The sequence below is a fragment of the Xenopus tropicalis genome, chromosome 7, assembly GCF_000004195.4.
Source record: "Xenopus tropicalis strain Nigerian chromosome 7, UCB_Xtro_10.0, whole genome shotgun sequence".
NCBI classification, from domain to species: domain Eukaryota; kingdom Metazoa; phylum Chordata; class Amphibia; order Anura; family Pipidae; genus Xenopus; species Xenopus tropicalis.
In genome coordinates this window covers 44,531,200-44,555,201 of record NC_030683.2, presented here as the reverse complement: position 1 = coordinate 44,555,201, position 24,002 = coordinate 44,531,200, and the positions used below count along the sequence as shown (strand labels likewise).

The 24,002-nt window shown below is 38.4% G+C and overlaps 1 protein-coding gene across 2 annotated transcripts in view; it reads left to right on the top strand.

Moving 5' to 3' along the window:
* ndst2 (N-deacetylase/N-sulfotransferase (heparan glucosaminyl) 2) overlaps nt 1-24,002 on the top strand; it is a 92,189-nt gene that overhangs the window by 55,577 nt on the left and 12,610 nt on the right. For both annotated transcript variants that reach the window (XM_012966246.3, NM_001142818.1), the window contains 4 exon segments: nt 6,139-6,226; nt 9,320-9,474; nt 14,546-14,731; nt 16,784-16,912. In XM_012966246.3, the coding sequence (XP_012821700.1) occupies nt 6,139-6,226; nt 9,320-9,474; nt 14,546-14,731; nt 16,784-16,912 (558 nt within the window).

Sequence of the window (24,002 nt, the reverse complement as noted above, 5' to 3'; positions counted from 1 at the left end):
GCGTTAAGTTTCAGCAGTCAAAGCGACTGCTCCTTTCATGTCCATTCTAGAGCATTTATTAATGTTTTTTTTTTTTTTTTTGCTTTCCTTGGCTTATATAAAAAAGGGAATACAGCAATGGAAGGGGCGGGGACATATCTGTATGTGCATGAACGGAGGGGGGGCTCTTGTAGCTTTGTTTGGTGAGGAACAGAAGAGGAGTTAGGGAGGGAATGATTTTATCAGCAAGGAGCCTGTATGACAGCTTGTCAGCCAGCTCACTGTGTTCTCTCTCTGAGCTCTGTGCTGATGTCTATTGCTTCCTACTGACTCTGATATTGGCTACAGCCCCACCCACGGTCTCAAAATAGAATAACAAACCTTTGATTTTATTTAGTAACAAACCTTATTTAATAACAGATTTTATGTTTAGATCTTCAACCCCCTTTTTTATTCATTATTAGGTCTGAGAAAGGGTGGCACCCTTTTGGTTCTGTTATGTGGGGAGAGTTAGCATTTTTTAAGTCAAGAGAGTAATTTAGAATGTTTAGACACCACTCACATAAAATGGCTTATAAAATGCTCAGTATAATTTTGCCCCCAGTCACTTTTTTGACAGACAGCTGCAAGAACGTGTGTGTGGCAGTCAGTGTTTCCAAGCAAAATCTCCTTATGAGTTAATATACCCATGCTTACTTGCAATTGCCTTACTAGTGAACAGGGGACAATTTTGAGCAATTTAAACCCTGTCCTTGAAGATATTTGCTCTAGGGACAATACACAGAATCATCCAGTGTGCCACTGTTCTTACAATTTCTTGATTCTGATTGCATTGGATACTTGGGTTACTGATTAGCAACTAACCCAAATAAAATACTACATTTTTCTTTGTCATTCTGCATGGTTATTCAGGTATAATTTTTTTTTCTGACACAAAAAAATACATTTGATTTAGTGTAAGGTTGGTCAATTTTATTAGTTGCTGCCACAGATTAAAATAATATGGTTCCAACTACATAAGTAACATTCTTTTACATTACATTTGGTCTTTCTGGGAAATGACATAATTAGCAGAAGTATGGGGGAGAATAGCAGAAGGGTTTATCCACTGGTCTGTCTCAATCTTCAGCTTTGTTATTTCACAGTATACTACATTTTAAGTAGAAATTAAGCAATATATTTGCTGATCCCATGTTTTCTGTAATTTGCGTGTAAACATGATCATGTAAGTGCAAAGCACTCACACCAGTCCAACTTGTGAGCTTAATTTGCTCAAGTGCCTTTTCCTTCTGTACTACTGTAGATTATTGAACCTTGTGTGCTCGTCTGGGGTTTATCTGGCAGATGTGCTGTCATGGAAACACTGCCTAAATCTCCGCTGGTGTGCAAGAATGTTAAGCTTCCTTAGCATGTTTTTATCTATCTGCTCCTCATTCTGACAATAATAACAGTCACTTCAGATAAGGCAGGGAATTCTCCTTTGTAGAGAGACACAGACTGCTCCTCCTTGAATAAAGGCTTAGGCTTTAAGGACCTGCTAAACTTAAAATATAAGTGCTCTTTATAACTATAACTATCTAGTGCCATTGACACTATTTAAATGAGCCTCTATTATCATTCTAAAATGTGTCTGAAAGGTAGCAGAATAAAAAATATTAGCTAAATCATTGAGATTAGTTGCTTTAGCACATGTACAGTGGCATAAGTACTGCTTGGGGGCTATAAATGAACTGCTATTAGGTTGTCATGGCAACCCTACCCTAAGCAAAATGCAGATGCTATAACTACAATCTAAATTTAAACACTTTGTGTTCCATGACTTTTTATGATACTTATTAGAATCATTATTCCGGCTATGGCGCAATCAGGCAGAAAACAGCAGCGGTTAAAATTCTCCTATCCGCCTGTCATCACTTCCCAAAGTAATCTGTGGGGGAGAAATGGAAAAAACTTGACTTTTTAGAGCTATGAATGTGCTTTAGTGTTTTAAAGCACACAGGAATGTATATTTTAGCGTTTTGGAGCATACATTTTTTGAAACATACACTACCTAAAAAGTGTGTGGATGATAGGCAACAAACAGAGGTGAGGTTCCAGTGTTGCTTTTCACCAAGTGTTGTGACTGCAAAAGCACTTTGATAAGCCAGTGTCAAATGATATCAGTCTAAATATGAATTTATTGTTAAGTTTTTTTCTTTGTCAATATCTTAAAAACAGGCACATTTCCATGCTGCTTTTTCTCCACTCCTAACATTTTGTTCACTGCAGGAAATGGCTTTTTGTAGCCAAATTTATACAGTGCAGCTCCTTATTCAAAGACCATGCTGCTAACCGTAAAGAAGAAAAAAAGCTCTTTTTTGTACAACCTTCTGTCATTTTCAAAGGTACCTTTGGAAATGTCTGCTTAATTCTTTGCTTTGAAAATGCTAGTGAAAGTCAACAGTGTGATAGAGTATGCAGCATTTATTAGGTTTTGTCTGGCTTCAGATCTCTTTATGCAGGGACAGTTTGGGAAGTTAAAGAGACATAGAACTTGTGTTGAAAATACATTCTGCCTATTTTATTAATTAAAAAGAATCCATATTTTCCTAATTGTTTGCCTTTTGTAAAATATATATTTCTGCACTAAACTCCCTTTATAATTAACGTTATTTGTTCTGAATTCCTGATTTCCTTTTGGGTAAAAAAAAAAGTTGTAGCCTTTGAGCAGCTCGCTATTGTAGGGTATCTCATGTGACTGGCAATCTCACTAATAAGCGGATCTTAACATGTATGCCCAGCTTAATTGCCAAACAAGTGGATCTTTCATAGATATGCTGACCTTAAGGTGGGCAATATCTGGCTGATCCGATCATTTGGCCTTCATTATTGAGGCTCCGATGGTAAAATCAAACCTGCCTGATGGATATCGCCAAGATATCTGTGGGGCAGGCCTTTCGGATGCCACCATACACAAGGCAGTAAGCTGCAAACTTGGTCTGGAAGACAGCTTTTATCGGCCTGTGTATGCCCACCTTTAGTTTTAACAGCTTTTCCTCTGCTTAGCAGAACCAAGTAGTTGACAATAGATTATAGATAAGTAGTTGACAATAGATAATTTTTTTTGTTTAGTGCCAGAAATAAAATATATAGTTCTTAATTAAATCAATAGGCAAAAGTATATTCAGAACAAGCCCTTTTCATTCAGGTCAAATTGATAAGGGGTATATACTTTCCTTTTAAGAGAGTGTGTTAATCCGAACCTTTGTTTTATGCTCTACTTTGCATTTTGTATGAAAGATAAACATATTCTAAACAATGTCTAGTGTGGGAAACTGCTTTCCAGTGTTGAGCTATACAAATGTTTCCATTTAATGGCCCATGGTGTACAGCTTGGCATATTTAGCTATCTAGGCTATTTCTCTCTAAGGACAAGGCCGGGTCTGAGTTGTACATTATTCGGCTGCTAGTGTTTAAGACAAAGTGGCTCTGATAAGGGAACGGCTGTTCCAGTAGGTATTGGCACAGAACAGTTGCTTTTGGCTGGATTAATGAAAAAAACAGAATTTATGCTTCTCTTAGGACACAGAACAGTGAGGCTGGATATCTGTTTCTAAATAAGGCTGGGCCGCTTCATCAGACATGACCTTCGGATGAGGATTTTCAAACAGATACATTTAATGAATAAAATACTTTTAACTGGACTAATCCAGTTTGAAAGATTTATTTTAAACATTGGTATTGTTATAACTTTGTACTTGCTGTCTCTTTGGGGTTTTTTTTCGATCATTTTTTTTTTTTTAACAGCAAGCTTTGCAAATTGTTGTTATTGCTATATTTTTTAAAATGGGGGAAGAATTTGTGTATCCAAGTGCCTGTATAATCTATTCATATCTAAAATGACCATACTAAAATACAACTGGTATGTATGTCTTGGCATTGGCATTTTACATTCTGTCGAGAACATTGCCCAATGATGTTATATGTCTGTGTGTTTGTTATACGTATATGTATTCAGTGGTGAAAGCCACCAAATATGAATACAGTTAAAGGAAAACTAGACCCCAAACAATGTAGGTATTCATTCTGGAGGTATAGTTTCCTTTAAAGTTGCTCTTTATCCTGTATATAAAGCTGATGTTGTTACCCCTCCTATATTCCATGTGAATGTAGCACTGCTGGTGTAATAAAAGCTCTGCTTCACATATCGCCTCGCTCAGTTTCTACATTGCTACGGCACAATTATTACTGCATTCTCCTGCTTTTTTTGCAGCATAGCTTCCAGCATCCTGAAGGGGGAATATTTTATTTCATGCTTGGGTATTGTAAAACATTTCCTGCAAAATACCTAGAAACTAATAATTGTTCTGCAAATTTTACTCTTACATGGCAATGCCACTGCAACTCTTTAGAAGCTGTAGGTTCTGACAGAACATTTTAAATTCCATTTATATACTTTGTGCATGTTTGGATGCCTTGCAAAATACAACCATATTCTTGTAAACTTCTACAGGTATGGAATCTTTTATTTTAAAGCAGAATCTTGTATTGGAATCAATTTTTCAAAAGAGCAAACAGATTTTGTTATATTTTATTTCAAAATATAGGGCTAGACATATTCTTGGTTTCCCAGGTGCTCTCAGTCATGTGACTTGTGCTCTGGTAAAACTCAGTCACTTTTTACTGCTGCACTGCAAGTTAAGGTGCCCATACACTATAAGATCCGCTCGCTTGGCGCCAAGCGAGCGGATCTTCACCCGATATCCCCACCTACGGGTGGGCGATATCGGGTAGCAAGAAACTTAAAAAAAAAAAATAATTCGATTGTTTGGACCTGGGGCCAAACGATCGGATTACATGGTTATGGGGCAGTCGGTTCGGGGACCGCATCAACGAGCCGATGCGGTCCCCGATCGGATTTTCTAACCTGGCCGATCGAGATCTGGCCAATTTCAGGCCAGATATCGGTCGGCCAGGCCGCTCTGTTCTGCACATACACGGGCCGATTAGCTGCCGAATCGGTCCAAGGGAAACGGCAGAAAATATGTATGAAATGAGACTCTTCATTAAAGTCCATGCATGGAAATATATGCTTGTGTCGCTCGTATAGGCTGAAGGCTTTGTTTACAGTGGTACTCCATCCGCATAGCGCCAACTAAACTGGCCATATTCAGCATTGCCTTGCCCATCAGGCAATTCAGCTCTAATTCTTTGCCAGCTGTTAGCCCAGGAGAGTTCTACTTATGGGGCTGGTGAACAAAATCCAAAGCTGCCTTACAAACCGAGCAGAACAAAATAATAACCCTGGAAGCTATCGGTATCACTCTAAAGCTGGCCATACACGCACCGATACTATCGTATGAAACCTCGTTTCGTACGATATTCGGTGCGTGTATGGCATGTTGGCGAGTCGACCGATATCGCAGGAAGCTGCTGATCGGCCAGGTTAGAAAATTTTGATCGGGAGCCATAGAAGGCGCCTGACCAAAATCTGCCGTCAGGGCTGAATCGGCAGAAGGAGGTAGAAATCCTATTGTTTCTACCTCCTTATCTGCTGTTTCAGCCCTGACCCTGTGTGGTGGATCTGTCGATGTTTCGTGCGACCGATGGTCATTAGATCGCCACGTGTATGGCCAGCTTTAGTAAATATTATGTCAAGAAGATCTCTATTTTAGCATATGGACAAATGTTTGATTTGGCTATCACTAATTTGATATATTAGGCCTTCCTACCACAGTGGAGATCTGCTCTGTGTGTGTATACATTACACCTTGAAATCTAAAATACTGTTTGTGCTTTAAATGAGTCACATTTCAAAGACTGCGTTGTTATGGGTTCATTTGCTATTAAGAGATGCAATCCAGCACTACTTAGCTTTTTTCTTACCCTTCCATCTGTCAGTAATGATTCCAGATGACTTTTCTGTGTAAAATTGGCGTGATTTGCTTTGTGCAGCAATTTTATTTTAGGCCTCTGTTGCTTTACCCCTTCCTCAGCAAGTTAATTTCCCCTTTTCTAAATACTAGTGTGCAGGATAAAGGAACCTGTGCAGAATATCCATTTCCAGATGTCGGAGAAATTACATATACTGTTTCAGATAATGTGATAAGTTGGATATCTTACAAATAGTGGTCTGGGAACTGACTACTTCGGATAGTAATGCTTTCTTTTCTTTTCCAGGCCTTGCTGAACACTCAGAGCAAGCTGAGAACACTTGTTCCAAATTTCACATTCAACTTGGGTTTCTCTGGAAAATTCTATCACACAGGTAATATTATCGTGGCAGAAAGTAATGACTACAAAGTATTGCAGCCATAGGGGCTAAAGATCTTTAGTAGAATCAGTCATTTTAAATTCTATTTTAGCCAGAGGCTTCTAGCTTCTTCCTGCTGTCAGCATAGTGCTAATGACTCTGGCAACACAAGCTTATCACAGATGCACTCAGATGTTCTTGAGTAATTGACTTAAGGAGAGAGAGAGGGAGAGGGTTAATATAATAAGATTTTCTTCTTGTTATTCTCTCACATATTTATATAGCAAAGAATGAGGGCATAGGTTACTGTGAGCATAGAACTTCTCTTAACATACTTGAAAAAAAAAAAAAACGAGCGAGAACTGCATTGTTTTTATTGAGTGAGGATTTCTCTATAGACTGCTAAAAGCTCAATGCGTTTTCTATAATGGGATTACTGTCATTGCCTGTGCTAAGTCAAGCAATGTGGCAGCTCCCACTCATATATCTGTAAGTGCAGATATGAACAGGGACATGTTCCATGCACACTTAAATTTGGGCCTTTTTTTCCTTTCTACATGTTTAAAAAAATGGATATCAAATACTACTTATAAGCAGAGTACATTAAGCAGATGCAGTGCATCTGATAATTTCTCTGACTGTTTAGCGGAAGTGAAATCTTAGAATTGTGGTTGAGCCACCAAACCACAAAAAAACATCTGAAACTGCAATATGTAAGCAGTTCAGGATTGCATTTGTTTGTGAATAAATGATATTATTTAATAATGGATGCCTGTCTTTTTAGCTATAGTTTGGCTTTACTGGCCCTGCATAACAAAATCCCCAAAATTAAGAAAGCAAACAAACCAGTTTTTAGCTGGGCTAGTAGGGTAGTGGCAAGGCAGACTTTGTGCATCTGACACCGTGGATTATTCACACCCAAATAAGTATGACAATGTTTAACATTTGCACATAATTTTCTAGCTAATGCAATACTTTGAAATAGTAATTCTGAAGTCTGACAGCGGTCATACTAATACTTTTTTTGGGAAGCGGCTACTTCTTCTTCACCCAAACACCAGTTAAGCTTTTTAAAAAGTAAACGTAATTTCAAGCAACTTTGCAATATAAATTAATTAAAAAATATGCAGCTTTACTTGATTTTGACTGTACAGGTATGGGATCCCTTATCCGGAAACCCCTTATCCAAAAAGTTCCAGATTACGGAAAGGCCATCTCCCATAGACTCCATTATAAGCAAATAATTATAATTTTTAAAACTGATTTCCTTTTTCTCTGTAATTATAAAACAGTACCTTGTACTTGATCCCAACTGAAATATAATTAATCCTTATTGGAGGCAAAACGAGCCTATTGGGTTTATTCAATATTTAAATGATTTTTTTAGCAAATGTAAGGTATGGAGATCCAAATTTTACAGAAAGATCCCTTATCTGGAAAACCCCAGCTCCCGAGCATTCTGGATAACAGGCCCCATACCTGTAGTAATATGATTTGGAACAGTTAACTGCCTGCCTCCCTGTTCTTTTGTTGATATGGCTGACTACTTTGAGACTCAAAAAAATAAAATGTAACAGTAGTCATTAGACTGCCTTCAGCCTGCGTCCTCGAAGTCCCACAATTCCCTGCACACACTGTTAATAAGGAATGGAACATCACAGTGCAATGCATTGTGGGTTATCTAGTTCCTGCATGCTGTCTGTAAGATATGAAAAAATTTTGGTTCAGAAGCCAGAGTTCCCTCAAGTTTTTTCAGGGGCCCCAATCCTCACAACACCTACAACCATTGTATGTGTTTAAATATTCCAGCACTACACGTCAGCTAGTGTAATATTTACAGGAACATTTTCACTCATGTACAGATGGGTTTGCAATTATCTATGATTTGGGGGTAAATAACCTTAATTTCCTATCTCTAGCCATTATTTTTAAATATGTTTTTTCAATAACGTTCCTCTGATGTGTACCAGTTAACTTGTGTAGATAATCGCGAACACATCTGTTTTGCCTACTGGCACTTTTATCACGCTCTGGCACACATGCTTATCCAGATCCATGCACACACAGAGACACACACATTTGTGCAATCACACTCAGAGTGAACTAATGTGTGTGTGTGTGCATGAACAAGGGTGGATACACACTAAAGAGACGTTTAATAGAATGACTTGCCTAGGCAGCAGTAATGCTCAATACAGTGTGTTTACCATGATAAATAGTCTGTATCTTTGGCATGTTGGAGAATACAAGTAAAGGCTGTGATTTTATGGGCGGCTGAATGCTTCCAATATAAAATCAAGAAGGTTTGGTGTTGAAAGACCTCTTTTAACAGCAAAAAAAGATATTTTGGGAACAAGATAAGATTACTGAAAGTCTGACTCATAGGACAGTTCATGCAAAGATGGGTCACTGCTCCCACAGAGAAATGCAGAGAGATGCAGTGTTACATTTTTTCTTTTTCAACAGCAGTTTTAGGGTCATGACACATCGGTTGTTTTGCGCCTGCAGTAAACCTCCTCCAGTGCAACAACAATATGTCCGCAAATACCTTTGTAGGGGAGTAATTCTTAATCTCTATCAGTAAAAAGGCCATTCTGCCTTTTCCTGAATTTTGGCACAATTATGGAATTCACATCTACTGGCAGGGATTCAGACTTAAGTACAAAGGTATTTTCAAACATATTGTCACCCCACGCTGGGAGTAGGTTTAGCAGAGACTACAAAACCTACCATGTACCATCACCCAGTATTCTGATTCAGTAAAAACTGCCCTCTTTATTGGGCTATAGTGGGTATAGCTGGCTGAACATGAACTCCTGCCAGTTGAATGCATAGTTTGAGCAGCTGTGGTTGGCAAAATATAACAGATGTGATTATGAAATCCTTGGAAACTCACAGTACGCAAAAAGCAGATTTCAGTTGTGTGCTAGATATGTGGATCTTATAGTTGCCCTGCTGGATTAAATAAGAAACTTTGCCCTGTTGTCTTTTGGCAAATTGCAGACAGGGCTCTTCTTGTTATACATTCATTTTAACATCAAGATTTTGCTAGTTATACTGTGCAGCAATTGCACAAACACCTACTGACCACTGCTGCTCTTTCATCAGGCACAGATGAAGAAGACGAGGGAGATGACATGTTGCTTCTACACAGGAAAGAGTTCTGGTGGTTTCCCCACATGTGGAGTCACATGCAACCTCACTTGTTCCATAATGTCACCGTCCTTGCAGAGCAGATGAAACTCAACAAGCAGTTTGCCCAAGTACGAACCTCTTCACATATTCTACCAGTGGCAATTATACTCCAGTGTAACACTAACCATTTTCTTAAATCTTCAAGTTTGCAAACTCATGTGAGAAATCAATGCTTCCTTGTTGAGTTCAAAAAGCCTGCCATCATTCATATCACTACAGTTTTCTGCTTTTGGTATACATATAAAAACTGCTTTCCTTTCCCCATCTATTGCAATGTTGCTGCTGCTATCTTGGATCTTCTATAATGCCTTGCTTGGAAGATCCATTATGGTAGCCACAAAGTTGTACTCTGCAGGGAAAGTAAAAACTGGTAAATTGGGAAGGGTAGGGTGAGGGGAATATTGGTAAGAATTCTTGTAAAGTTTGTTTCCTTGTCCATTTATTATAGATAAATGAATTCAGGATGTGTGCAGTCTAAATACAAAACAGTGATATAAAAAACTGTGAACTCGGCTATCTCTCAAGCTGAATAGTTTCTGATTGTAAATAAGATTTATTATTAGAGAAAGGGAACCTTAGTAAACGCAACATAGTTTTAAAATATTATTGCATTTAAAGGAAAAGTAACACTAAAAAGTTTTAACTAAAAAATCTATTCTACCCTCCCCCAATAATTGCCCTATCCTGAAAACCATTTGTTATTTTGAGTGCTTTAGTAGAAAATACCTGTAAAAAACTTGGCTTCCTGTTATTTGAACAAAGGTGATATGGCAATGCCGGGGAAAGTATCAGGAGATGCATCAACTATCCGCGATCGATTGATCAAGCCTAGCCTGACTTTTTTTTTTTATACAACAAAAAACAATATAGCAAATAGTAGACAGGGGGTATTCATGTTACTAGCTATATAGAACTAAGTTGCAGTTATTTATTAGGATAAGGTTACCAGGAACACTTCTAATAAATTCATGTTGCAATTAAATTAAATTGCAATCAATGCAGCCCTTCTAGCTATATATTTATTTATTTATATATGGATAAAACATAAAGATAAAAAAATACAAATCAAAAACCTGATGTGCCAGGATTTTTTTAACATGGCATGCATTTTATCTGGATTTTGAAGTGATCCCTGGTAACCCTATATTAGGAAAACCTCAGTGTGGGTGGGTTTGATCAGCAAGAGCTTTTTTCTTTTTAACCATTCAAGGTTGGGGTTGAAATATATTGCTGAAATGTTTTCATTGCTGCCCCTCCCATAAGAGACACCAAATTAACCAACTTTTATTTGTACTAAGATGTTTCTTTTGCAGCATTTATGGTCTGCTCAGCATGCAAGCCATTGTTGCAACGCTCCCTTCAAGCCAAGTCTTAAGGATGCTTTTCACTTACAAACCATCTTACATAAGTGAGGATTAAGGATTTTATCCATCAAGCAATTTAGGAAAATTAAAAATGTATTCATTAGTTGAAGTCTTGCTGATTCCTGTGTTGCTATGGGCAACAGTGCATTGCTGCTGGCATGCTCACAGCCAGTAACAGGAATGTATTCCAAATATTAGAGCAAGAAAGAAATGGTGAAACAAAACAAAAATTTCTAGTATTGGGATTTTCACAGAAATAATTCTGACCTTGCACATTGACTTATTTCTTCTCTGGCTGGGAGTTCATTATGAAGGCATGATCTATAGAATAACTGGTAAAAACATTTTCTGAATAAAAATATTGGTAAATGTCTATCTTGACAGGTGAATATGGCAGGTACCCACGCTGGTTCCATCCCTACAGAAATCGCAGTACATTGTTGATCTTTATATTACAAGTACGGACTAATTGCAGTTCTGATAACTTCAAATTCCATATCTGTTAGGTAAAGGGACCATATAATTCAGACTAAACTGCTCCCATATCAACAGGATTGAATAGAAGTTCTAGAAGATGTGTTGACAAATCTGTATGTTCTGAACTTTCGAAAGAACAACAATAAAGAATAGATCACAAAAGGTCTATATCCAAAACTTCTCACTGTAATACTGGTGCGACTACCTTTGTCTTGTCCTAGGATATCCATTTTTGGTTACAGCTGAAAAATACATGAACAAAAAGCAAAATATAAAGCTAAATCTACTCTTGAGAGCAGCATCGCTAGGCATATGTTCTGATACTATAATTAGCATTCTAAGTAAATATAACCTTGGCAGCGCCAAGGAAAACTGTCTATTTATGCTGGACACAATCTAAAATTCCAGCCATGGAGAAAGTAATAATATATATAAAGGACTGCCGGGGTCAGTGACACCCAAGTGAAAGCTGGAAAGAGGCAGCAGAAGAAAGCTCTGTTATGTTCCTGTATGAAGCTATGGCTATCTCGGGCATTTTGTGGGCATTATAGGCACAAAACTCATAGTGGTTGCTAGTCAGCTTGGGGAATGTACACAGGGGTACGCACACAGCAGGATGGCAAGTACTTGATAATTAATATGGCAGCTTCCTTAGCCTTTCCAAACTTGCTTTTGTCTGCTGCTGTAGCATTTTTCTTTCCCTAAAATTATCTATTATTTATTTATCTGTTATTTATTTGATTATTGAAACTTCCCACCCTAGGCTTATACTCGAGTCAATAAGTTTTTCCAGGGATCTTAGGTAAAATTAGGTACCTCGGCTTATATTCGGATCGGCTTATACTCGAGTATATACAGTAATTAAGAAAAAAACTATACAAAATAAAAAAATGAAGACCAGCTTAAAAGTTAAGCTAAGAATAGACCTTTCTGGAAAAAGTTAAAGGTAAACTAACCCTTTAAGCAGCAATGTGCCAATTACATGTGCACTTTTGCATGAGTACAGAAAATTTGCACACATCCCCTAATTTTTGCACCTGCTGACACACCATACCATGATTCCAGCCTGCCAGTTATTTTCCAACGTATCTATAGGGTTGTAGCCCAAAAATAATGTCCCTTTAGCTTGCAGTTGTTGCACAGATATTTTGCAGTATAGATTCTCATGCAAGTGTTAGTTGACATGTTGGCCTACAGTAGTTTATTTTTCACCTTTAGACACCTTTTACCAGTTGCCACTGGACACCACTTGTAGATGTGACACGAAAGAATCCCAGGCCCAGTCTTTAACTTCATCTGACACTGGTCCATGGTAATTAGCCTGGTACTCCCTCTAGTGCTTGCTCTTTGTAAATTTGATGTCGCTCTAAGAAAAAGTGGTTAAAAAAAATTATGCTTTTTCTTATGTGGCAAGCCTGTCAATGTGTAGCAAATTTTTTTTTTTTAACACTGCATAATAAATCTGCCCCTTAGGCTGTTGTCTCATGGAGAGATATAGTCGCCTTTTGATAGTCTCTACTACTGTGGGTGACTAATCTCTCCAAAATGCCTTTACGTCGGCAATAATATGAATCTCTGGTGCAAAGGCCTATGTATGGCTTTGCTTTTATGAAGTTGTGCAAAGTTGCCTGCAGGAGGAAACTTTGTGCGACTTTGGAAAAGTGAAGCAATGCGTAGGCCTTTCCACTCATTCATATTGTTGCTGGTGGAAAGGTATTTTGGAGAGATTAGTCACCGGCGGTAGCAGAGATCTATCACAGGTGACTAAATCTCTACATGGGACATCAGCCTAAGGGTTGTGACAGACGGGGAGATTAGTCGCCGCGCAACAAATCTCCCTTGTCGCAGGCGACTAATCTTCCAGAAATGCTATCCCACCGGCTAGAATGTAAATCGCCGGTGGGATGGTATACGCGGTGCTGCGATTTGCCAAAGTCACAGGAAAATTTTTTGTTATATAAGTAGAACCTCACCATGCACACAAAAAACACACAATCAGTATACCTAAGCTGGCTGGCTAATTTAAAAATTGGGTGAGAAAAAGTGAAACCGGATGTGTAAGCTCATAATTCAAGCCACAATTTATCATGTGTATGTGTGTGTCAGATGGCATGTTCTACATGAGTGACTCCAAAGTGAGTTTCCAGCCTAGCGATGTGGAACTGTAATAAAGACCTAAAGACCTTACTACCCCTGATGAGCTGTGACCACACATGAACAAATTAGTCACTGTGAACCTGACCTAACAATGGAGCGGTGGAGTTTATTAAACCAGCACTTTCTTTTAAGAAAGTAAACACTTGGCCCTGTGCTTTAACAAGGCACGTTCCCAACAACCCTCAGATATATTGGCAATTGCAAAGTTATGGAACAGCTATGACCTTGAGTTACTTCTTGAAAACAACTTTATAAGTACCAGAAGTAATTGGAGAAGTGTCCTTTTTTTTCCCCCTTGCTTTTGTTTTCGATTACAATGCACAAGGTTCTTGTAACATACAAATGAATGCAAAGTGACAAATGCTCCCACCAAAATCTATCTTAGCTGGGGGTCTGTATAGTCTTGTCGCAATGCAGCCAATGTCCGCTTTCTTGTGCTCACCCCTCATACCTTCGCTTGTCTTTGATTAACTTGAAATAAAGGTGCACATGTTTGATTGCCAGCATAATTGTATGTATGTATCTTTTCATAACTTTTTTTTATTGACCAGAAACAATGATGACTGAAGTCACATTTGTCATTTGAATTATACAAAATTATCATCGTTAGTAATTTGTATGTTTAGGAGTCAGTCGAGAAAGGATACAAAAATAAGTAGAAAATTTAGAGTAAAACTTTGTTACAGGAAAAAAAGAAGGTATGTAGATTAAATGGACACCAGGTATGTCTGTTAAAAATTATATCACCCTGTTTTAAATATAGAAACCTTATATAATGCACTGTCAGGTATGTTGGATGTTATGGTATCTGGATATGTGGTGCAGTGTGCCAATATTTTGTTGTACTGCTCTTGTTTATTTTCATTCCACGCTGCCATTCTTTCCATTGATACTCTTGGATCCATTGCTAGTATTATTTGGTGGATATCTAAAGGGCCCCCTGTTTTCCAACCTTTTGCTATAAGTGTTGTAGTTGCGTTAAATATATGAAATTGATTTTTTTTTTCATGGATCTAGCCATCATTTCTGTCATAATGCCACTTCTGGTGTTTTTGGTAAAGTTGTAGTTCATTTGTTAACAATGTTACACCTGATGCCATAACTCCTTTAGCATAATTTTATTTTGTTTGCTTACTTATAGGAACATGGTATTCCTATAGATTTAGGGTATGCTGTGGCACCTCATCACTCAGGTGTGTACCCAATCCACAGCCAACTCTATGAAGCCTGGAAATCGGTATGGAACATCCAGGTAACCAGTACAGAAGAGTATCCACATTTAAGGCCAGCCCGCTTCCGGAGAGGTTTCATTCACAACAATATTATGGTAAGGAAACTTGACCTTTTAACACGTAAAGCACCTCTTATTGTTTAAAAGCAGTAATTCATTTGTTCAAGGATCTGTATCCATAAAGGATGCTATTCTCTTCACGCATTGAGGGCATACCTTACAGCAATTATTTCTTTGCATTCCTCACTTTATTGCCATTGTACTAGATAAACAGGCTTTTTATTTTTAATTTTATATTTTTCATTAAACAAACACACTTATATGTACTTTATTACTCTACCTTCTTTTTTGTTAGTTTAATAGTATACGTTAAATCGAGTTGCATGGCCATATAAAGCAGTGATCCCCAACTAGAGGCTTGCGAGCAAAATGTTGCTCACCAACCCATTGGATATTGCTCCCAGAGGCCTCGAGGCATGGCTTATTTTTAAATGTCTTTCTTGAAGGCAAGTTTTAGTTGCATAAAACCATGTGTACTGCCAAACAGAGCCTCCTGTAAGCTGCCTGTCCACATAGGGGCTACCAATAACCAATCACAGCCCGTATTTTGCACCCTTGGTACCTTTTTGCATGCTTGTGTTGCTCTCCAACTTTTATTACGTTTGAATGTGGCTCACAGGTAAGAAAAGGTTGGGTATCCCTTACATAAAGTCCCAAGACCAAAGATGAGGGGACTTCTAATAACCTCATATTTTACATCAGGGGGTCATTATTTATTGTAATACACAAGTTTCAGTGAGTCACAGCCCAAAACTTTTGTATTACAATCTTTACATTGTATCATTAAACACCATTTAGAACTAATGACATCTCTAAGCAATGTTTATAAGGATATAATTTACAGAATATTCATGGCTCTTGTGTATTGATGTATGTGTGTGTATATGTTTGTGTACTGCTGTGCCCTTCCTCAGGGACCAAATGCATAAGCATAAATACAATGATTTTACTCATATATATTCAGGATGAGTTGCATCTATAATATTTTGGATTCAACACATTACCAAATCCTCACAAGATTTGGCTGAATAATGAACCATAGAAAATAAAGGGGGTCATGATTTTTATGCATAATGTTTGTGATAAATGTGAAAATGAATAAACTTACCCTGAAATATTTGAACTCACCTGATTCCTGAATTTAGCTCATTAATATGGATCTGTTATCTGGCATCCTTTTGATCTGAGGTTTTCCATTGGTAATTTGGGTTACCATATGTTAAAACATTAAATAAACCCAATAGGATCCTTTGCCACGAGTACAAATGTATATGGCTTAGTTACCATCCAGTACAAGTTACAAGTGTCTTATTTCTGATAATAGATCCCATAAATGTATATACTAGCTGTTTGCATACAGGGTGCCCACTATGTACTCTTATTAATACTAAAGACATTGTAAAAATGTTCTCCTTGAGTGTGTTTTATCTTGTTCGCTTTCTCCTCTGGTGTCTGGTGACATCTTTAATCTGTTCCATACACAAATTCCCATCTATTCAGCTTTATGGCGTGTTTGTTTTTTCATTAAAGGGATTGTTCATCTTCAACTTAACTTTTAGTATAATATAGAGTGCTATTCTGCAATTGGTTTTCATTTTTATTTGTGGTATTTTAATTAGCTTTTTTATGTAGCAGCTCTCCAGTTTAGAATTTCAGCAGCTATCTGGTTCCTAGGGTCCAAATTTCCAAATTACTCTAACAACCACACTTTGATTTGAATGAGAGACTAGAATATTAATAGGTGATAGCCTGAATAGAAAGGTAAGTAACAAAATGTAATAATAAAATTGTAGCCTCACAGAGCAATAGATTTTTGGCTTCTGGGTCAGTGACCTCCATTTAAAAGCTGGAAAGAGGCAGAAGAAGGCAATTTAATAAAAAAAAAAATAAATAAACAATGAAATCGAAAAGTTGCTTAGAATTAGCCAATCTATACCATTCTAAAAGTTATTTTAAAGGAGGACAACCCCTCAGAATCCTGAAGCATATAAAGGGAAAGAAAAGTATATCCAACTAAACATGCAGAATTTTTTGCAGAAATGGTGATGCATTTTCTGAAGCATTATTCTAAAGCATCTCTGTTCATAGGTTTTACCACGACAGACTTGTGGGCTTTTCACTCACACCATATTTTACAACGAATACCCTGGTGGCTCCAAAGAACTTGACAAATCCATCCGTGGTGGTGAACTTTTCCTGACCGTTCTCCTCAACCCGGTAAGAGCCAGAATATGAACGTAACTGCAAGAAAATAAATGTTAACTCTCAGTCTAACTAAAGGGTATATGCTTTGTGCATACAACATTGCATTCTCTTCCTATGAGTGGATGGTACAGTATTGTTTGCCTCATTAGAAGGGATGGTTAGGCAACTTTTTTTTATTGATCATTTTATTTTGTTTATTACAGGCTATTGATTAATTTAATTATGTTGTAGGGGGAAGATACACAGCGATTTAGTCGCCACATGTGTCTTAGCCCTTAAATATAAATCATTAGGAAGCATCATGTACACTGTATGTATGGTAACAACAGGCATTGTGTTATCTCTGGCTCTTCCATTTATGTCAGTGGAAAACGATCTGTGGTGGTTAGGTGAATAACCTGTGTTCCATACCTCTTAAGGTGGCCACACACGTGGCGATCTGCGATCTTTCGTGCGACCATCGGTCGCACAAAAGATCGTCAGACCCGCCACTAACCATTCAGGGCTGAAATGGCAGATAAGGAGGTAGAAACAATAGGATTTCTACCTCCTTCTGCCGATTCAGCCCTGACGGCAGATTTTGCTCAGGCGCCTTCTATGGCGCCCGATCAAAATGTTTTGACCTGGCCGATCGGCGAGTCGACCGATATCAGCAGCCTCCTGCGATACCGGTCGACTCGCTGACTTGCCATACGTGCACCGAATATCGTACAAAATGAGGTTTCGTACGGTATTATCGCTGCGTGTATGGCCAGCTTTAGGGTGAAGACACATGGGGCAATTAGTCACCACGACCAACTTTCTAAAATGTGACTAATCACTGCAACTATCCCGCTATAGGTTAGTGAATAAGTCACTGGGACTAACTGCCTGCAGGAGTTTGCTGTGTGGAATAGTCGTGCAAATTTTTAAAAAGTCACGTGTCTTTGCCATTAAGGAGGCCATACATGTTACAATAATGATCTTTCCAGGATCATTCGTCCACTCCACTGTTAAGAGCTGAATCGTCAGATATGCAGGTAGAAACAATATAAAATCTACCCCGATCTGAGGATTCAGCGTTAACGTACAGCTGATGTTTTGGTGGAATTCTTAGTTGATGCATCCGCCCTGCATAAATATACTATTGTTGTACTCACCATGAATAACCCTGCAAAACACACATTGTTAGCTTGTCATTATAATTGGCAAGAAGCCGATTACGTTTTGTGCATCTGTGCTCTGCTAACTGCTGTCTTCTTAAAATGGAAGATAAGTGCTTAATGTGGAAATATTAGAGGCATTGAATGTTTTAGGTAATGCTTGGGGCCAAGAGTTTTCCATATATAGTCTTTGCATAAAATGGAACACCATACATAAAGACCTGTAAACACTAAAACATTGTGTTGCTGTTAACATGGATTTATTCTAGTGTAGTTACTGGCATGTACAAGGTGCTTGATTGTTATTACAGAGAAAAGAAAAGTCAGTCAGAAATGGGTAATTGTTTAAATAGCATAGGCGAGCTGTGGAAAATGGTACTGAAAGATTTCTGATCATTCTGGGTAACAGGTTTACTGATCCTTTGCCTGTATTTCCCTGTAAGGGTTAGGCCACGCGTAGCATTTTGATTGATTGCTTCTTGTGGCAGCTGTAGTAAACAGTATCTAATTATATTACTGAATACAATAAAGGCTTCTCAACTGCTGCAGAAGTACAGAAGGATTCTGGGTATTGTACACCTGGCCTTCACATATGGAGCCTCAGCATGTTACTTTCTGTGTGAGGTGTTTAATTACACACTGAGCATTTTTAGTACACTCACAATATATATGTTTATTTCTGCTGAAATATTTTTAGAATAAAATTACTGCTTTTTCTATCAGATTTTCTGTAAACACTTCTCAAGGTCTATTTTTTTCTAAACTGCCCAGTCTAGATGTCTCAATGATCTAAGTTTTGGTAAATGAGAATTTTCTAGTTTAGGGGTTCTTTATGAGAGTCATTCTGCATTTATTTATTGCACTCTAGTCTCAGAAATAAGACTGCAGCGATGTGGAGGAGTGTTAGGATCATTGCTAAAAGTCATTTATGTTCAGTACATAAAATGTGTAATAATATGGCCCCTGAAACCTCACATTTCATTTTCAGAGAGAATCTAGTGGGAAGTCTCCTGGGTATATCAGTCTCAGTTGTTTGAGTCTGACACTGATAGTTAAACAATTGATTTACCTGCAGGGATTCATTCTGTTTATCCTCTGTACTGTCAATATTACTCAGAAGCACAGGAAACGCTTTTGCCTCACCCAAGACTTCATTTATCATCTGTAATGTACTTCTTAAATTCTTTGCATAAACCTTGCTTTCTGTGTATTCTTACACTTTGCCATAGATCTAATGCTGACATTTTAGTCTTGCAGACCGATTCCTTTATGTGTGAGCGGATGGCAATATCAACTATTTACACAGACACTGTGCCCTATATAATTTGCCTCATGTCATGGGCATGGGGCAACTTCATATTTTTTTAAAGTACCTGCTAGTTTGCTGTGGATGGAACCAGACACATGACACACTGGGAAGCCTGATTTGGTCAGGTTAGGCCAACCACTGGGATCAATTAGCCATATGACTGTCTGAGCATCCTTATGCCAGGTGGTATCTAGAGATCACTTAGCTCAGCAGACCACTTTCTAAGTAGCTTATGTAACAGCAACTTGTTTGCCTTAGTCCATAACACTTCTCTGTATGTTTAGCCCATAACACTTTGTACAACTTCTACATATGTTTTATCACTGTTAGTAAATGTATTGTAACCTAAATACTTTCCTCGAAGGTGGTGACTAAATGAACATAAAAATGAAACCAGGTCAAGGATGTTATTGCAATAATCATGTCTATTAAATTAGTTGACACCAGAACAATGTTGCCTTCTTATGACCACACATAAAGTGAGGAACATAAGTATTTGAACACCCTGTAATTTTGCAAGTTCTCCCACTCATGGAGGGGTCTAAAATTCACCTTGTAGGTGCATTCCCACTGTGAGAGGCAGCTTTAAAAAAAAAATAAAGGAAATCACATTGTATGATTTTTAAAGAATGTATTTGTATTGCACTGCTGCACATAAGTGGGAGAACTTTCAAAATCGCAGGGTGTTCAAATACTTATGTTCCTCACTGTATATGACAAACAGAAAGAGAACATTACGCTATTATTGTTTAAATGTACCAAATAATGTATCCTAAAGCTGGCCATACATTCACTGCATATCGTACGAAACCTCATATTGACAAGGCAACCGATATCGCCACAGCCTTGAATATCTGTCATCTCATCAATCAGGTGAGACAAAAGATTTTGATCAGGGGCTGCTGAAGGCAGCTGAGCAAAAGCTGTGTTTAGTGCTGTATCGTCAGATAGGGGTAGAATTCTTATTGTTTCTACCTCCATATCTGATGATTCAGCCCTGAACCTCAGTGGAGGGTACAAACAATCTTTCCATAATTTCGTGTATGGCCACCTTAATGGGTGAGGACAGTACACGGATTTTGGCTTGTGTGGTTGGCTGACTGGTAAATAATATTATTTATATACAGTTGGACTATTGCTTGTAGTCTAATGGGCATAATCCTGAACTTCCTATTACAGCAATATTGCCCACATATCCATAGTTCCTGTCCATCCCTAGGCCTCGGAGGCTGCAACAGACCAGGTATTAGGAATAACCCATAGTTTTGAAAAGGTGAGTTAGTCGCAATAACTGAATCATTAATGACTTCACCTATAGTCAAACAGCAATATATTTATATTGGTAGTTTACCTAGCATTCTCAATCATAGTTATTTAAAGACCACAAATTCAGTCTAGTTGGAAATTTGAATATATGAAGTGTTTTGTTTTGTTTTTTTGCAGCTTTACTGGTTGGAAATTTTAACAGCTAATTGGTTGCTGGTTTATGTTACTGTAACAACCACTTAGCAACTAATAAATCAAACTGGAATGTTAGGAGAAGTTGGTCTAAATACAAAGATAGTGAATAAAAATACTAAATCTCACAATTGATATGTTTTTATATAGATAGCATTTTCCGCTGCATGCTTGAAAGAAGCATAATATAAGCTATGCACCCCCTAGCAGTTATTTCAGGTAGCTTTTAGTTTTTTTTACTCACTCTACACTAAAGTGTAACATGAAATTTTAAAAAGCAAACTAATACAACCTTTATGAGCAACACTAAGGCAGACACCAGTAACTGTGTTCATTTTATGCTAGGATAATAAATATAAAATGTAAAATCATGCCTGGGTGGTGATCTAAAGGGAAAATGGTGGTGGTGATGTACTGGAGTTAATCAAGCAGTAATTTTGTAGGGAAAAAGGGGCTTATCTGGAAACTGGAATTAAGGGATGAACTACAGGTAGTTAAAGATTTACCTGCAAATAAATTGCTGATATTTGTAATAAAAGCCTTGGCTGCTGTTTTACTGCAGTGAAATACCAGCCAGCTGGAAACCCTAATTTGGGCCTAAGTCTCACCATTTTGGATTTTGATGAGCATTAAGTAAATCATCGTCATAATAACTAATAAGCAGTTTATAACCTTAGCAGAAATCTTCTCTTGATTAGAATGCCATAAGTGAAAATGTAGTGGCGAGATTCCATCTCTCATGTTGAAGTGTTCCTTCCTTCATGCAGGGTCTTTCAGGGAGTTTCCAGACCACTTAAAGTGGCAGTTACTGTGCTTCCACTTCAGTATCCTCCAGCATGTTCAGAAACTGACAGTGAGAGTAGGACTTCATCCCATGCCCTCATATAGTGTATCTTTATGTTCCAGGGAAGAGAGTTAATATTAGAATGGTCTTTGTGCCCCTGCCAGTAGAAAGAAATATGTTTCCCACTGGTGTATATTTTGGGTACTTTGGGTATAAGCAATATGATTTGTTAAGTACAGTGGCCCATGTATATGCAAGCTGATATATCAAGCACAAGAACAGGTCCATACAGGGGAAGGCTTATGTGTTGGTGTAGGGATCTTACATTGGAGCCAGTGCTTCTATAACAGACCACCCTGGCGTTACAGTAAAAGGAAATAATCACTTATGCAGAGCTGCTGCTCCTCGTGCTGTGTGAAGTCTGTGTTGGGTGTGACACCTAGAATAGCACCCAGCAGCTGGATGGAGCAATATGGAAATATTCTTTTCCAACATGCATTTCATGCCTACAGGCAGAGTAGAAAGGGGTGATAGAATTCTTCCGCTCCCCCCTGTCATGCTGTTACCAAGGAGCCTTCCGTATTTAATACCTGGGATGGCATAGCCACTAAAGCATGTCACTTTGCTTGTGTGGTGCTTGGCCCTGCTCCCGGCAGCTCTCACTTGCCTTCTACCTCCCTGTGTGTCTGAAAGCAAATAAACAGCAAGTCCCTGCTAGCGTTCCCTGTGAAGTCAAGAAGTGTAGGAGGTCTGAGGTGAGGAGTTCAAGTCCCGGTGATGGATACTCTTCCAATTTCCTTCTTCTCTTCACTGATCTTCTCCCCTTTCTGCATTATGTAGCATTCACCCTCTGGGCCTCCTAATAGGTCACATTCTGCATTCCTGTTATAGCACTTTTTTCATTTTGCTGGGTGTCTGATGGAAAATATTGCAGTGTTTTTTGGCCCCTTTGTGTAAAGAGTTGTCTTTCCAATTAACTTCTTTTGTGAGGTATTTAGTGTTTTTGTGATTTTGCAGCAATTTTTTTTCTAGCAGCCAGGCAGCATTTTGGAAGTCAGAACAGAAGGTGAAGAAGGTTTTTGGTTGCAAGGTTCAATCACAGACTTTTTTTTAAGTAAAGGATAGAATTAGATTACTTATATATGGGATCCGTTCTCCTGAAACCTGTTATCTAGAAAGCTCTGAATTACGGGAAGGCCATCTCCCATTGACTCAATTTGAATTAAATCATTCAACTTTTTGAAAAAGATTTCCTTTTTCTCTGTAATAATAAAACTAGGTTATAATTAAGCAATACTATTGGGTTTATTTTTGTTTAAATTATTTTTTAGTAGGCTTAAGGTATGGAGATCCAAATTATGGAAAGACCCCTTATCCAGAAAACCACAGTTCCCAAGTATTCTTGATAACCGGTCCCATACCTGTACTTTAAAACAATTAAAAACAAGCGACAGTATCTTACATGTCCAGATTTATTCAGGTAGTTTAGCTGACATATGGTTAATTGGAAAGCTTTTCAGACCCTTTATAGACCCATGAGTGATTAAAGCTGGCCATACACGTGGCGATCTGACGCACGAAACATCGTCAGATCCACCACACACCATTCAGGGCTGAATTGGCAGGTAAGGAGGTAGAAACAATAGGATTTCTACCTCCATCTGCCGATTCAGCGCTGAAGGGAGATTTTGGTCAGGTGCCTTCTATGGCGCCCGATCAAAATTTTCAAACTGGTCCGATTGGCAAGTCGGCCAATATCAGCAGCTTCCTGCGATATCGCTCGACTCGCCGACATACCATACACACACCGAATATCGTACGAAACAAGGTTTCGTACGATATTATCGGTGCGTGTATGGCCACCTTAAGGATAATCAGTCCTTGGCTCTGCCACTCATCCATACTTCCTGCTCTCGGATCGTTCAGGCTGTTGGGCCAAAAAAACTAAAGGTGGCCCTATTGTATATAACCTTTCATATGATCATTCAGACACCTAGCAGGCTCATGGCATGTATGGCCTCCTTACAATAGTTGGGGGGGATCTTGCCTAAACACTCTATTCCTGTTCCCCATAAATGACTGCAAATGAAAGAAGGTATGTAGAGTCCTAGCAGTGCACTAAAGGCTTTAGGAGGTAGCTATTCCCATCTGGTGTGTGCTGCTAGCAGATCTGTTGCAGTTATTTGGCTGCAGTTTCCAGCTGGGAGACCTTCATTCAGAGCCCCACTGACAATATTTTCCTGTTGACGTTCCCTCAGATAGGGAACTGCTGGGAAAGTGATAATGAAGCCTGTTTTTAAGATGAAATAGGGAAAGGAAAGGTTGCGTGTGTGATTGCCGGCTCCTCACACCTTCTCAGCACACAGCTTAGCTGCTGAAGCAGAACGCTTTGTCACATTAGTATCTTTA